Genomic DNA, 17,067 nt, shown 5'->3' on the forward strand with positions numbered 1-17,067 from the left:
CAGGCTCCCCAGGGAATGGTTGTGGTCCCAGGGCCGCCAGAGCTCCAGGAGTGTTTGGGCAATGTGCTCAGGCACAGGGTGGGATTGTTGGGGTGTCCTGTGCAGAGCCAGGAGTTGGACTCAGTGATCCTTGTTAGTCCCTTCCAACTCAGGATATTGTGTGGTTCTGTGATCTGTTCTGCACAACAGGATACAGTTTTCTGACCATAAAGTATTTTTGCTTAATACCAGGGGAGGTGCATTAAAAAAACACAAAACCCTGAACCACAGCATGTTTAATGCACCTACAGTTACACCAAATGACTCTGTTTTAGTCTTGTCTAGACTGGAGCTTCACACCAAAAAAGTGTGTTGGAGGAATTTTGCCCTGTGTGTTAAGTGGCTAATTAGAAATATTTTATTTACTTATTTATTTTTTCTTTACAGGCCAAACACAATCCTCAGGCTTCGATTCAATCACTTTGCTACAGAGTGCAGCTGGGACCACTTGTATGTGTATGATGGAGACTCAATTTATGCTCCCTTACTGGCAGCTTTTAGGTGAGTTCCCCTTGGTGAGACTCTTAACTGTAGCCATTTTCTTAACTTAGGTATTTTCTTAACTGTAGGTATTTTCTTAACTTAGAGCCTGACTTGCATGTGGCTTCTGACACTGTAAATATGATCCAGTAATCCAAATGTATAACGCTGCAAGTGCAGCACATATAGCCAGTGTCCTTTTGTGCACTGTTTGTCAGCATAAACAATTAAGGAGTTGTTTTTAGCTTTTACAATGAACAAGTCATGTTACTGCACTCTAGCCTTTAAGTATTATATTTTCATTTCCAAGTCCTGATTCTTTGAGACACAAAAAAATTATTGTTGTCTGTCTGGGCTGGAGATGATTTGGTGTGCAGGCTCCTTTGAGAGAAGAAAACTGCTCCATGCATGGATTTGAACATGATTTATGACTTAAACTTGTAGTGTGTCAATACAGACAGAAGGCCAAAAGCCAGCTAGTGTTGTAGACATGGAGGTCTCATAGAATTATGTCTATCTTTTATGTACCTTAAGCTCCAAATTTTTTAGTTACTTGGGAGCATGTTCAGGAACAGCAATGATGAATCAACCTTGTAAAAACATAGAATCACAGGCTGGTTTGGCTTGGGAGGGACCTTAAAGCCCACCCAGTGCCACCCCTGCCATGGCAGGGACACCTCCCACTGTCCCAGGCTGCCCCAGCCCCAGTGTCCAACCTGGCCTGGGCACTGCCAGGGATCCAGGGGCAGCCACAGCTGCTCTGGGCACCCTGTGCCAGGGCTCACTGCTGTCGCAAGGAAGGATTCCTTCCCAGTGTCCCATCTCTCCTGCGTGTGTCTCCATCCCATGGCAAATGTTCCTCTCCAGCTCCTGATGTGTAAAAGTTCCTGTTCTGCCTACAGGTTATAGGTATTTGGCTCGTCCATGTGATGAAACATCAGTGTGGCTGCTGGTGAGCAATCGACATTTCATCCTGAGACCTAAACATAACTTGTGCTTTTCTGTGTTTCTGTCGTGCAGTGACACCACCACCTTATGCTTTTTATTCTTTAAACTGAAATTACGAAAATAATCCCAAGTTGTCTATGGAAAAAAACAGTGGTTCCCCTGGGACTCTGCTTATTCAAGTGGCTGCAGAACTATTTCCAGAATTAACCTTCTGCTGGGCTTCCTCTCATTTGTGTAATGAAGGTCTAAAAATACTTAGTGTTTGTTCTAAAAAATCCTTATAATGTCTGTGAGAGAAGATCAGCAGAGGGACAAAAGTTGATAAAAATTTAAACCACCACATGTGGTTTTTTGGTCTTCAGCTGCAAATGCAAAGTTGTTTTGGAGTGAAAGAATGTTTCCTGTAAGGCTTCAGACCAACATGAGGTCAAAACAGGACACATAATTTGAAGAAGGAACAACCTTTCTCTTCTAAAAATCTCCAGAAATGTGGCAATGCCACCTGGAAGTGCTCTCCTGGTATCGTGCTCTGATTGATGTGCAGGAAGAGCAGGAAATGTCATCTTGACCGAATGTCATTTTGTTCTAATCAAGCTATTTTTTAATACACTGGTGAAAACGTGAAATGATGATTTGTGCCTGCCATTTTTTGTGTGTTTTCCAAAAATTAATGGGCTTTTAAAATGGAAGTTATAAGGAGCTCACAACATTAACAGTTACAGTTCAGACTGGGAAATCTGTAAATCAGGAAGCCTGGGCCTTCAAGAAAATGTGAGTTTAGTACAATAATGGTTTTGAGGTAGGGAAAAAAAAACAACCTTTTTTTTTTTAATTGCTCCTTTAGATGACATTTGAATTTAACTTCTTTAGCAGTGAGCTGTGGTGTTCAGTAACCCAAGTTCAGGAAATGTCACATGCTTCTCATTTTGGTGAAGTACCAGAAAGGTGTTTTTCAACAGATGCTTTCTCTAATACAAAATAAATGCCTTGGAATTTTTTAAGAGCGGTGTTCATATTTTCTCAATTTAGTTGGGGTATGTTAAATTTTTTATTACTATAACCATATTTCCTTGTTCATTATTTTTCCACCCTGCCAGGAGATTTGCAAGACTGAGCTTGATACAGTTGGGCCCTGTAAGGTTTCAGAGTTTGTTGATAAACACTAGAAATTCCTTTCTCTCAACTCAATTTTTGTTCCCTCCCTGACTTTTTACAGCAATTCCTTGAACCTTCACTTCTTTCACTGCTCTCATTTTGTTTTCTTGACCTTCTGATGCTCATTTATGTTTGTTCACAAGATGATATTTATCCTAAAATATATATATATAGTCTTGTGTATATATAAGATAGTCTTGGGAATCCTCAGCACTGGATTGTAGGGAAGCTTTAAATTTGTTTTATCAATTTTTAACAGCAATAAATATTTGCTTAATGCCAACATTTACACTGTTCAAGTGTGTGCATAGACTAAACTCCTTGTATTCTAAGAGCCCCTGGAGCTGTCTGGTCTTGCACATTAAGGTTTTCTAGTTAAACAGTGTTAAAAATATCTTGGCTGGCTTATATTTGTGACCACATGCACAATGAGACTGTCTAAATGTGCTGCTTCAAAAATGCAGTAAAAGAACATGGAAACAAATGCAGCATGTTTTGTCAGAACTGATGAAGAAATCTGAATTAGATAAACTGCACTCAGCACATGTCAACTTAGTTGGTTTTCTTAACTTTACTCTGCATTAAACATTTACCAGAGCTGGTTTTGCACCTTTATTTTCATTTTGCTCTGGTTGGCGGGGGATGTTTTCCTGGTTAAACCCAGTTGTTCTGCAGGACATTTGGCAGTGGCCCAGCAGCTGCTGTGGTTGCTCTCAGGTGCCAGGTGGAGGATCATGTGAGCCTGTGCTCCCTCAGGAGCAGGAGCAGCTCACCAGGCTTGTGGTACTTGTTGGTGAATATGGCACTTGAGCACCCAAATTTGGCTGTAGGGGGGAGTTGGGTTGGAAGGGTCTGATCCCTCTCTCAAAGGAGGATGACCATCAGAGCCCTTTGTCCAGTCCAGGTATGAATTTAGGATGTTTAGAATGGAGATCTTATTGATCCTCTGGGTCAGTGGTCCAGAGATTGGTGTTAAAATAATGATAAAAAATTAATCTAATACTTACATCCAGCCACAATCCCTTGCTGCAACCTGTGTGTGTTGCCTCCTGCCCTTTTCCTGTGTACTTCTGGTATTCTCTTCTCTCTAATCTCTCCTGAGGTAGTTGAGGTCAACTACTAGGTTTCACCCTTCGTCAGCTGTCTTTCCTTGAAGTTAAAGAAACCTCACTCCTTCTGCCTCTCATTGTACATAGATCATATGGTTGATCCTCCTCTATTTTTTCCTTCTATTCTCTCAATTCTTTGCCAGAAATCGTAACTGAACTTGCTGCCATGGGAACGTGTATCCAGCTCAGGGGCTTCCAACAGCAGGAGGACGTGGAGCTGCCAGAGCAAGTCCATAGGAGGCCACAGAGATGCTCCAAGGGCTGGAGCTTCCCTGCCACTGAGCCAGGCTGGAGAGCTGGGAATGTTCCCTGGAGAAGGGAAGGCTCCAGGCAGAGCTCAGAGCCCCTGGCAGGGCCTGCAGGGGCTCCAGGAGAGCTGCAGAGGGACTGGGGACAAGGGACAGAGGGACAGGACACAGGGAATGGCTGCCACTGGCCAAGGGGAGATTGGGCTGGGATCTTGGCAAGGAATTGCTGGCTGGGAGGGTGGGCAGGGGCTGGGCTGGAATTGCCAGAGCAGCTGTGGCTGCCCCTGGATCCCTGGCAGTGCCCGAGGCCAGGTTGGACACTGGGGCTGGAGCACCTGGGACAGGGGGAGGAATCTCTGCCGTGGCAGGAGTGGGATGGGATGATCCTTAAGGTCCTTTCCACCTTCAACTGTTCCATGATTCTTCGAAAACAACAGTCATGTAAGGACTGAGGAGGCTTCTGGGGAAAGCCCGTCATCTGGACACCTCTGCAGACAGACAAGCTTCCCTGTGGTGGTGCTGCAGCAGCTGGGTCTGCCTGTACTGCACCAAGGGGAGAGGATTTCAAGGAAGGTTGTAATTTGAGGGGCTGCCAGCTCTATAATGAATCTGTAGTCTAGCTTGTTTTTTTTAGTACGTGTTGCTGCAATTGCTTTGTTTCCTTAAAAGTCGTGCTGTTTGGGAGTCATCTTGCTTCATTTAAGACAATAAATTTGAGATGTCTCCTTATATTCTCCTCCCTCCTTTGTTATTTTTTGCTATTTTATTTTTAGTCTTCTGTAACTGCTATTTTTAGTTTGTTTAGTTTTACTCTTGTAGCTTTGAGTATGAATGAGGTGCATAGACTGGTTTTTAGTAACAAGGAAATGTTGCCATTTTGTGTATGTGTGTGTCCAGATGGATCAAAATATTTAAAAATTAGGATAATTTGTTTGCACTGGATTTTTCAGTATCATCTTTATGCTTTTACTCCTCCATGAGCTCTACTCTGTATTTTCACCCTTTCCTTTTTTGACTCCCAGTTATGCCCTTTTTCCGCTCAGTAGAGCTTCTCATGCTTTGATCTCTAACAGGTTGCGTCTCTGAAGGAAATGGGGAATATGCCAGTACCATGATACTCACATAGCAAATCCAAGAAAAATAATAGAGAAGGTGCCCTTTGTTTTAAATTATTCTGATTTTTCAGTGCTCTAGGGGAAGGAGCAGGGCAGTGTGTGCAGGGCAGTGGAGGAGTTGGGTCCCCTGGATGTAATTGTGGACTTCCAGTACTTGAAGTGAGCCTCCATGATGAGTTGGAGAGAGACTTTGGACAAGAGGATGGAGTGACAGGACAAGGAGAAATGGCTTCCTGCTATCAGAGAGTAGGTCTAGATGGGATATTGGGCAAGGAATTGTCCCCTGGCAGTGCCCAAGGCCAGGTTGGATGCTGGGGCTTGGAGCACCCTGGGATAGTGGAAGGTGTCCCTACCCATGGCAGGAGGTGGAACAGGATGATCTTTAAAGTTTCTTCCAACTCAGGCCATTCTGTGTTTCATTGATTCTGTGATAGTCTTTTACTTTCTGCCATTGACTTCAGCAATCCAGCTTACAGGAAACAGATGTTATTTCAGTCCAAAGCAGAGGTTTGCCTTTCCCTGGGTGTCACTGGGCAGCTGAGCTGTGTAGGAGTGTTTGCTTTGGAGTAGAGATGGTTGCAAAATGTTTTGAAACCTTATGAAAGGAAATAAAAGCAGTGTGTTGTGAAACATGCTAATCTTGGCCAGTGTTCAGTTGCTTAGAGATTCTGGATCATAATTTAAAGGAAGTTTTGCATAATATTTTATCATTCTGATTCTGCCTATTGGATTATGTTTCATGGCAGATGTAAATTCTGATGTGCTTCTGTTTATTCCATATGATGCTTGGAGCAGGTTGATTTATTCACTGTTTTTGAGGTTCAACCTTTCAGGCATCTGATTGTTTCCACTGTGTTGTGTTCTCTTCATGGCTTTCTCTGAAAGAAATTAAAATGCCCCATCCCTGGAAATGTTCAAGGCCAGGTTGGATGGGACTTGGAGCAAGCTGCTCTGGTGGAAGATGTCCCTTCCCATGGCAGGGGCTTGAACCAGATGAGGTCCCTTCCCTTGGACCCTTTAAGGTCCCTTCCAACCCAGACAATTCTGTGATTAAGTTTCCTTAGAGTGTTTTAAATTTGTGTAGGTGGGATAACATCCTCTTTAGTTATTTACACGTGAATCACCAGAAAAAGATGGAAATAGGGAGTATCTGGGATGCAAGCATTGTTATGGAGGTACCTATGTTCTGGTCTAAAAATCCCAAATTTGAGATTTCTTTGAGAAAACAAAGAATTGTCTAGTATAGTCTTTTTATTAGGAAAGATTATTGAGGGGAATTTTTGTCTTGCCTTCCACTTATTTTGCCCTGTGATATCAGTGGTAAGTGCTGAAGAAGAAACCAGAACAAAGCAATTTTTTTCTTGTCCCTGAGCTGCAGTTTGCCTCACACAAATTATTTTCAAGTGTTTGTTTTCCTGTGGTGGAGATGTACTGTCCTGTAGTGTCCATTACAAAGGAATATTATGAACCAAACAAGAAATTTGTTAGGCTTTTTATTCTTTGGTTTTGTGGGAGATGGTCTTTTGAGAGAGATAAACTTCAAAAGTCTCAAACATTGAGAATGAAACAAAGCACCTCTTCCAGAGAGCTGAAAGGGAATTAATTCTGCTGTTTAATCCCATATAATTGAGAAGTGAATGAGCAGCGGCGGGAAATTTGGCTTTCTCATAAGGAAATGTTTCTTGACATGTATATCAGCAGATGTGCTAGAATTGCTTAGCCAAAACATGGGATCAGGTCCCAGTGATATTTATGATGTGTTGGTAAAATGTAGGACATCTTTTTGTCCACTGTAAGATTTGTTGTGCAGAAAGGGCTTTTGTGCAGTATTCAGTGTGATTCCACTGCAGGTAACTTGTTCATCTGCTGGTTTTGGTGCACATACCTCCAAATCTGTAGCAAAAAGGATTGCTGGGTGTCTGTTCTGCTCTCAGAGCACCCCATTGTATTGTATCATGGGGACAGAAGAGTTCAGGTCACAAAAAAGTGCTTCTCAGGTGGTGTTAGTGGGTGCTGTGCATAGCTGGGAGTGATTTCCTTGAGCAGATAAACTCATTTACTCTGTCTTAGGAAACTGACTTCAACTGCATTAGCTTTCTATTCTAAATAGATGTGAAAAGAGGAAAAGTAAGTTCTTCTCAGGGGAAAATTATTTTCATCATTGCTTTTTGCTTGCTGGTGGCCCTGGGCAGGGGATGAGGCTGGGCTGTTTGGAGCTGCCCCGGCTCCCTGCCCCGCATGCTCTGCTCTGCCACTCAAGTCCCTGCTTGTCACAAAGCTTTGGCTTGGGAAGCGGGCGTGAGGCTGGGAAAAGGTGCATCTGTACAGGAAAATAGCAGCTGACAGTGAACAGGGGGTGGTAGACAATGTGCTGTACATGGATAAAGGCTTTTAAAAACATAAATTCAATAGACTTTGAATTTGTGCCCACTTTGATGCCTTTTATATGAGGGAGGAATCAACTTTTTTTGGTTTTGTCAGGCTTCTGTTAAATGAAAAATAAACATTCCCTCTCCCATATGAAGTATTTAGTGCAATATGGAAATAGCTAGTAGTTAGTTTTTTCAAAGCTCATTTTAGTTTGTCAGTTTACTCCAATTATTTTGACAAACTATTATATGAATCTGTAGTGTATCTGGAATACTGTAGATAGTCTTGCCCACCATCTTTGCTTCTCTCTGCCAGTCCTGGAAAACTGAAAGGCTGGAGGATCTCAGAGAACTTGGAAGGGTGAGAGAAACAGCCAAAGGCATCCAGAAGTGTGAAGCAAAGAATGAGGTGGGAGTTGATAGTGTGGCAGGTTCCTATGATAGAAAAGACAACAAATATGGATGTGATGAATCAGGTGGAGCTTATAAAAGGAGGGATGATGAGAAATGGGGGGCAGTTGAAATTCCTGAGGGATGAGATGGCATCCAGAGGGACCAGGACATGACTGAGGACTGGCACTGCAGGGACCTCATGAGATTCAGCAAGGTCAAGTGCAAGGTCCTGTGTCAGACTGGAGCAATCCCGAGTATGAGAACTGACTGGGGGACGGAGGGATTGAGAGCAGCCCTGGGGAGGAGGACTTGGTGATGCTGGTGGGTAAAAAACTGGACATGCCCTGGCCTCATGAGCTGGGACTCACAATGCCCCCGTGCCCTGGGCTGACCCCAGCGTGGGCAGCAGGGGAGGGGGGACCCAGAATGTCCCTGTGGCCCTGAGGTGAGAGCCCAGCTGCAGAGCTGCCCCAGCCCTGGGGCCAACAGCAGGAGGACGTGGAGCTGCTGCAGAGAGCCCAGAGGAGGCCCCGGAGCTGCTGCAGGGCTGGAGCCCCTCTGCTCTGGAGCCAGCCTGCAGAGCTGGGAATGTTCCCTGGAGAAGGGAAGGCTCCAGGCAGAGCTCAGAGCCCCTGGCAGGGCCTGCAGGGGCTCCAGGAGAGCTGCAGAGGGACTGGGGACAAGGGACAGAGGGACAGGACACAGGGAATGGCTGCCACTGGCAGGGGACAGGGCTGGGTGGGATCTTGGGAATTAGGAGTTGTTCCCTGGCAGGGTGTGAGGCCCTGGCACAGGTGCCCAGATTTGCTGTGGCTGCCCCTGGATCCCTGGCAGTGCCCAAGGCCAGGTTGGACACTGGGGCTTGGAGCAGCCTGGGATAGCAGAAGGTGTCTCTGCCATGGCAGGGGCTGGAATGAGGTGAGTTTTAAGGTCTCTGGTTTAAGCCTCTAATGCAAACCGGTCTGTGGTTCCATGGCTGAGTGTTTGTATTTCTCATAGAAAAGGAACCCAAGAGGCAGCAAATAAAAAATGAGTAGAATAATCCTTTTTCTGCTGTTGTGGAATTAAATTTTCCTCACTGATGCAGATTTTCCAGGTGAAAAGGATATAAATGATTAAGAAGTGAATTGGATAGAAGTGGTTTATTTAACTGTGGTGGCTTGGGTGTATTCTCCAGGTCTAAGCATCTGAACTGTAATCCACATCTGGAAGGTGGATTACACATTGCTATAATGTTCTGTACTTGCTTGGTTTGTCACAGCCTTTCCCAGGCATTTTTGTAGCCCATGGTCAGGAGGAGATCTGGTCTCAGCAGACCTTTAGTTTGACTTCGTAATACAGATTTTATTCTTTTGGGATGTATTAATTTCCATTTCTAAACATGTCACCTTGTTTTATGAATGGGACCTGCTTAATTCTTTGCTGAGTAACAAGGTAGGGAAAGGTTTTTGATATGGATATCTAACATTCTAAATAACTTCAGGTTTTCAGATTAAATACTTCCAACATACCTGTACTTATGATTCTACAAATTCATTATACTTCAAATAGTAGAAATACATTGACTTTCAATTCTTTTATTGAAATACAATTATATTATTGAATGTTCTGGTGTATTTACTTGTGTTGCTTTGCTCCCTTTTATTTCACTTCTAATATTGTTCTTTTACTTTTCTAGTGGTCTTATTGTTCCTGAGAAAGACAGCAATGAAACAGTACCTGAAGTTGTAGCTACTTCTGGATATGCTCTTCTACATTTCTTCAGTGATGCTGCCTATAATCTCACAGGGTTTAACATCACCTATAAGTAAGTGGCACTACTCCACACTGATGGTGCAGGTTGAGCAAAAGGAGTTTTCCCTTTTTCTTACTTTTGTCTTGAAATAAGCAGTTTCCATTGCAGTGTGTAATTACGAGCAGACACCTGAAATTAGATTTTTATCTTTATTATACCCTTGCAACAGCTAATAAGTGGCATGTGCTCAATGTTACAACTTGTCAGTTGTGAGTGTGGACGAATGTTTGCTCCAAAAGACATTTTATTATTTATTTTATGTTACTAGATCAATTTGATTCTATCTCATCAACAAGAATTTATGGTTTTGTGCACATCTGTGCTGCTGAATGCTCTGCAGAGATACTTTAGCAGAAATGCGCTTTTCTATCAGCCACACATTTTACTTGAGACACTGGGCTGTACGTGCTCTTGAGGATCGTCATCCTTGGGATTTGCTTCCTTGTTCAACCCCTGGATTGTATCCCTTCATCTGGCTTCTTTTTATTCTGGACTGGTTTTATATTCTTTTATTCACATTCTAAACAGATGGGTGCTTTCTGCTCACTGACATGTATTTAGTCCTCATTGTGATGAGCTTTTTAAAAGTAATTCTGGTGAATTAAATGAATTAAAATGAAATTAAATGAATTAAAACTAATTCATCAACTGCTTTTAAAAAGGTTTTGTCTTGTCAGTTGTCATTTGTAAATGTGTGGACATACAGAGATGGAAGGTTTTGCTTCTGCAGGGATCATGAGCTTTGGATTTTTTTTTTTGCTCCTACAGATGCAAGTTATGTTTGTGCCACACGGGGAGATTTGATTTGGGAATAACCTGCAGGAGGTCTCACCTCTTTCAAAAAAAAAACAGCTGGAAAAACTTCAGTTATAACCGACTTCTTGCAAAACTTGACTTCCTCTTAAAATGAGTAGCTTAGTTTTTGAATATTAAGTCTCAGTGCTTTCATCCTTAGTAAAAACACAAATATGTGTTTAGTAACCCACATAATAGTGAATTTTTTTAAAATGGGGGGCATCCAGCACCTCTTCAAACTCCAGAGGAAGATGAGGAGTCTATGCAAAGTTACTGGGATCAGAGGAGCTGAAGAGGCAGTGTTTTCCAAGTCTGGCTGATTGCATAAACCAGGACTCCATCTACTGCCAGCTGTTAGATTTGCACCATTGCAATAAAATATTGTCTTCAAGAACAATATTCTTTTAATTCTTCACTTTCTTCATAATTTCAAAAAATTTTCAAGTGCTGTTTTGTGTTCTGGTTCTTAGGTTTGCTCATAACATTTCTCCAGCAAGTAGATGGAATGGTACATGACAGTCTTCATAGTTACCACTGAGTGTAGGTAGTAGTTCACTCAGCACTTGTGAAATGATGTCTTGGAGCCAGTGACAGTGAGAATATGGGTACTAATTCCCATCTGTGAATTATTCTGGTTGATACACTAGAAAAACTGGAGTCTGGAAATTACTATGATCTCAAAATTTGGATCTTTACCAAGGTATCTGGTTTTGCCTTAGCTAAGTTGCAGATATTATAAAATCAGAAGTTACTCAAACCAGGCACGTCTTTGGCTTGGGTTTCATCTCCAGTTGTTCTCTTGATAAGCAGATCCCAGAATAGCACCTAATTGTGAGCAGTTTAAGTATAAATTGCACAGATGCCACAGCAGCCTTATTCTCTGATTGAAGTCCTCAGTTACTGTTGGGTGTTTTAAGGGAAGTCCTTTGCCTTACAAATGGACTTACAAAAATCATATTGCTAATTTTCTCAGAGGAGCTGCAAGTTTAACTAGTTTAACTTGTGAAATGAGGCAGTTTTTTAGGAATAGACTACAAATCTCTACAGATGCATCACACCAGGTAGCAGATGACTCTCTTGGTTTGTAGTGATTTGTATTCGCTTTGTTCAGCATCACTCTTGCCTTTGTTAATAATTCTTGGGAATCTCTTGCCTTCCTGACAAACTGCTTTGTGCTCTGTCCCCAGTTTCAACATGTGTCCCAATAACTGCTCTGGGCAGGGGGAGTGCAGGCTCAACAGCAGCACCATGGCCCCGCAGTGTGAGTGTGCCGAGCGCTGGAAGGGAGAGGCTTGTGACATTCCCTACTGCCCGGGGAACTGCGGGGCTCCTGAGAGGGGCCACTGCAGCCTCAACGGCTCCAGAGCGTGTGTGTGCTCTGCAGGCTGGCAAGGTGAGTCTCCTGGGGGATACACAGAACTTTGGGGGTGCATTTTCTATCTATGGAGCTGGCAGTTTAACTGGGAGTATGTGGGAATGTCCTGCATGACAAGTGTTAGCATTTCGGCTAGGAACAGAGTATCTGCTTTCCAAATTTAAAAGGTCACACTGTATGTGGAAGGATAGTTATGCTGGAGAGGAGGACACAGAGAAGCTCCAAGGGCTGGAGCCTCTCAGCTCTGGAGACAGTTTGGGAGAGCTGGAGAAGGGAAGGCTCCAGGGAGACTTCAGAGCTGCTTCCAGTGCCCAGAGGGCCTCCATGAGAGCTGGAGAAGGATGTTGGACAAAGGACTGGAATGCCAGGACAAAGGGGAATGACTTTACATTGAAATTGGGCTGGTTTAGATTAGCTATAAGGAAGAAGTTTTTTGCAATGAGCACGACACCCTGGCACAGGGTGCCCGGGGTAGCTGTGGCTGCCCCTGGGTCCCTGGTAGTGTCCAAGGCCAGATTGGACATTGGGACTTGGAGCAGCCTGGGATAGTAGAAGGTGTCCCTGCCATGGGTTAGGGGTGGAAGGGGATCTTTCCAAGCTGTCCCAGTCTGTGATTCTGTGGTTTTTTATGATGGCTTTTAAAAGCAACTTTGTCACCATCCAAAGAGGGACTAACCTGTGGTGTACAGGCATTCCTGCAAGTCTCATTCTGATGCACCTGAAGCAAATTTGAGCCTGGTTGCCATAGTTGACCTGTTAGAACATGTGAAATGCCTCATTCTCATGTCCAGCTGAGCTGATCAGCCACGTCCAACTTGGCAGTGATCTGGCCTGAGCATACATGTTTCCTTTGCAAAGACCTACTGACATGTAAGAATTAGTCTCATATTAAATGCAGCCAGCTACGGCACTAGCAGGAGATTGACCTCCAGCTGAAATACAGGCTTTGGAAAAATAACATTTTGAAATCTTCTTTTCCCAGGTCCTGGATGTTCAGTTCCTCTTCCTGCAAACCAGTCATTTTGGACCCGGGAAGAATACACTCTTCCAAAGCTTGCTCGAGCATCTCACAAAGCCGTCATCCATGACAATAAAATGTGGATTGTTGGAGGCTATGTCTTCAATCATTCTGACTCTCAGAAGGTTTTAGCGTGAGTATAAACCCAGATAATAAAAACTAAAGATAGGAACTTAGATTTCAGAGTTATTTTTAGGAAATGTCACCTGACGTGCTTTGCTTTGGTCTGTGCTTCATCTGCAAGGGAAAACAACCATAATAAAAACTCAGGCTTATGTCTGAGATGGGGGAAAATCTTGCTAAAGGGTGCTAATTTTGGAAAAGAAAAGCATAAGGTTCCTGATGTTCAGTGAGCATATGATTTATCTGTGTCTGACAGCATTTAACTATTCTCTGTATATTTCTGGGCCAGCTCCTAAATTATATCTAGCCTCATATTCAAAGAGGGTCATTTTGCTTCAGTGTTTTTTAGCTCTTCCCTATATTGTGTGTGTGTGACTTGAGTTTTTGGCTCCTTAATCAACACCTACTGATTACTCTAGATGATTATCCACAGTGGATGTGGCACCAAACAGGGAGTGGCATTAGGATGAGGGCATTTATGCAATTATTTGAGGAGATTTAACAGTAACTAAAATAAAAAGTAATAATTGTGTATTTCAGGGAAATACTCCATTTAAAAAAAAAACCCAGCTTTTGTATTGTATTAGGGCAGATTTAGGCAAAAGCTGGATTTTTTTCCAGAGATACTCACATACCTCACTTTGGTGGACCTAAGTGAGAGCTGTGTATTCTGCACTCACATCCTGAGGTAATAGTTCTTATAGGGGAAGAGGAGCTGAAAACACTCTGTAGAACATGTAGAACAGTTGCTAGTTGCACCCACAATTTACTCCTCCAAAGTCACACCTTGTTTTTTAATAGGATACCCTATGGCTTTGTTGAATGCTTTCTCAGAGATGATTTTATCTCACAAGGCCCTAAGCTTGGCAAATACAGCGCCTTATTTTAAATGAAAAGCCACAAGTCATTTTCAGGGCAGAGGGTTTATGTTATTTTAAGCATAAATGGCAAAGACACAATTAAAAAGTGCTTTTTAAGCACTGGCAGAGTTTTTTTTAATCAAGTAGTTGGAAATTATTGAAGTTTATTTGTAAAGTTTGCCTACTTTTTTGAGGGAAAGGTGGTGTAGGTTGTCACAGCTTAATAGGCAATGCACTAGCTCTTGGGTTTGTATGGAAAAGAAAACAGGGCAAAGGAAATCAATATGTGGATGTCAAGTAACAGAGCAGGCTCAACTGTTTTTTTTAACCCGTAAGTAGTTTGTATGATCTTTTTGCATGCTGAAATCATGGCAGGATTTATTATTTCAGTAAATAATTATGTCTAACATACTATATTGGTAAATAATTTCCCCCAAATCTCAGAAAGGACAACCAGTCATATTCTCAGCTTTAATACCTATTCCTTGGAAAGTAATTAAGTTTTAATTATACAGGTATGATCTCATTTCTGAAGAGTGGCTTCCACTGAACAGCTCTGTGAACTCAGTAGAGATGAGATATGGTCATTCATTGGCATTGCACAAGGTAAGTTCAGTGCTCCAGACTCACTTCCCAGCTGATTTCCCCTTTTTCTCTTGTTTCCCACTCCTTATCCCAGATCAGCCTGGCTTTGGGAGAAGTGTTCCTCATTCAGAGGCTTGTCCATGCTTGGTCCAGGCTGTACCCTTGTGCTCCAGGGAATCCTTGGGTGGCTGTCCTAAGAAGTCTAGAGTCTCTGCATGTGTGCTCCTTTTTGCCCTTTTTCCAGAGATTTTGAAGATGACTTTTTGAGGCCAGTGAGTCCATTATTCCTTCTTGCTGTCTATGCTGACAAGAATGCCTGAGGCTGAGTTTGCTGGAGTTCCCCAGCTGCCTTTTATGTAGATCACATGAATATTTTTATGAGCTCTGTTGTCCAAGACACCAAAGCACAGCTGGGGGATTAGGGATTTTTGTTACTTGCTCTGCAAGTAAATTTATGAATCTAATCTTCCAGCATCTGACACAGCAAGTGGATTTGACAGTTTTTTTCTCCTTTCTCACATGTGTGCCTTGCTGTGAGTGCAGACCATGTGAGGATATCAGCAGGATGGCAAAGTCTGTGGAAAGGAAATGAGCTGATCTTTTATTGACCTTTGTGTTTTGGAATGTTGTTTAGGTCAAACAGTGCAGGCCTGAGCAAAACTTAATCACAAATGCTCAAAAAACTCCACACACCGTCATTCACAAACAGAGCACTTGAAGAACCTCAAAATATGGAAATTCATCATGGAATCACAAAATGGTTTGGGTTGGAAGGGAGCTTAAAGATCATCCAGTCCCAGTCCTCTGCTGCAGGCAGAGACCTTCCACTGTGCCAGGCTGCTCCAAGCCCCAATGTCCAGCCTGGCCTTGGGCACTGCCAGGGATCCAGGGGCAGCCCCAGCTGCTCTGGGCACCCTGTGCCAGGGCCTCACACCCTGCCAGGGAACAATTCCTAATTCCCAAGATCCCATCCAGCCCTGCCCTCTGGCAGTGGGAGCCGTTGCCTGTGTCCTGTCCCTGCAGGCCTTGTCCCCAGTCCCTCTCCAGGGGACTTTATTAAGTAACTTCAGACCAGTAACTTCATTGCTTACCAAACAGCTGTTTCCTAAATGCTGCACTCCTTGCCCTTATGTGCCTTCTTTCAGGATAACATCTACATGTACGGCGGTAAGCTGGATGCCACGGGCAATGTGAGCAGCCAGCTGTGGGTGTTCCACATCCCCAGGCAGAGCTGGGCCATGCTGGCACCCCGGGCCAAGGAGCAGTACGCCGTGGTGGGGCACTCGGCCCACATGGTCACCCTGCAGGACAACAGCACTGTCATGCTGGTGCTCTTCGGGCACTGCCCCCTCTACGGCTACATCAGCAACGTCCAGGAGTACAACCTGGGTGAGTGAGGGAGGGAGGGAGTGCAGCCCTCCTGCCGGGCCCTGCCAGGGTAGCAGCTGGTTTGGAAGTTATTACATGGCTTGTGTTCACATAGCAAAACACAGGCACATGTGTAATCCTCCTCCTCCTGTTTGTATGTACAAGAAGTTGAACCTAACAGATTTGTATAACCCAATGAGCAGGCAAGCCATGTGCCTCCAGCTTTATACACAGTGTTAGGTCCCAAAGATATAAAGCTGTAAATGAGAGGTAAAACAGGGCAACTCTGGAACAATTTAGATTAGTTTTCCTCTCTCCTTCTGGCAAAACAAACACTTTTGAAATTATTTTTTAATTCTGCAATATAATAATGGCTGTAACAATTCAGACGAAATATCTCCTTAACAGGACACGCATGTCCCCAGCAGCAGATGCTGGGGAACCTGGGAAACAGGTGCTGAATTTCTGGATTCCCATATCCCTGATAGGATTTGACCCCTGTATCCTGGAATGGTCCAGACTCTGATTTTGAGATCCAGAGATTTCTAGTATAACCACTGGAGAAGCAGAGGAAGCTTTCCAGGCAAACTGAACTCATACCTAGCTCAGAAATAGAGGCTCCACATTCCTGGCTCCACGGACCACGTCGGGTTTGTAGCTAGGCACAGGAAGTTCACAACAGGAGTGTGCTGGTTATTCTCAGGAATAGTGGCCCTGTCTGCACTTTGCACCTGCTGTTCTTATCCTCCAGTCAGGCTGATCCAGAGGCTGGTTCTCTGGAATCCATATGAGTGAGATTTCTTCCTCTTGTAGAGATCCAGAGAGAACGAGAGCCTGTGGGGCAGTGATTTGTTTCTGCCATGTATGATCCTGCAGACTGTTTACTTCCTTTGACTTTGGTGTGCCTGCTCTGGCCTGCAATTGAGAAGCTTGTATAGGGTTTCATTCAGTACTTACTACAGAGATTGGTGTGTAATGTGGTATTTTTATTTCAGTTGCCATTATAATATGTCTAAAGTGCTTCAGACCAATGTTATTTTAGTGAGTGAGATATAGGATCATGAATCACATATTAGTTTTTAACTGCAGTGTTCTTCACAGTCAGACTTGGCTTCAGTGCTGTCTGGCTTTATATATATATTTATATACAGATAAAAAGTAAAAGTGCTCTTGAGTCCCATTCCAGCAAGTCACAGTGCTGGCATTTTCATGTCATTGAAATGCAATCTATTATTTGTCTACTTTTTATTTCTCATTTACTTAGCTTGTCTGTAAAATGTAAAAAATGACTG

General features: G+C 43.4%; 1 protein-coding gene across 1 annotated transcript in view; it reads left to right on the forward strand.

Annotated features, from left to right (window-relative positions):
* ATRN (attractin) overlaps positions 1-17,067 on the forward strand; it is a 146,590-nt gene that overhangs the window by 37,035 nt on the left and 92,488 nt on the right. The window contains exons 3-8 of the mRNA XM_039723794.1: positions 427-540; positions 9,535-9,663; positions 11,634-11,839; positions 12,804-12,972; positions 14,338-14,428; positions 15,553-15,796. Of these exons, the coding sequence (XP_039579728.1) occupies positions 427-540; positions 9,535-9,663; positions 11,634-11,839; positions 12,804-12,972; positions 14,338-14,428; positions 15,553-15,796 (953 nt within the window). The remainder of the gene's footprint in view (positions 1-426; positions 541-9,534; positions 9,664-11,633; positions 11,840-12,803; positions 12,973-14,337; positions 14,429-15,552; positions 15,797-17,067) is intronic.

This window comes from Passer montanus, unplaced genomic scaffold (genome assembly GCF_014805655.1).
Source record: "Passer montanus isolate IOZ18808 unplaced genomic scaffold, ASM1480565v1 scaffold109, whole genome shotgun sequence".
Lineage (NCBI taxonomy): Eukaryota > Metazoa > Chordata > Aves > Passeriformes > Passeridae > Passer > Passer montanus.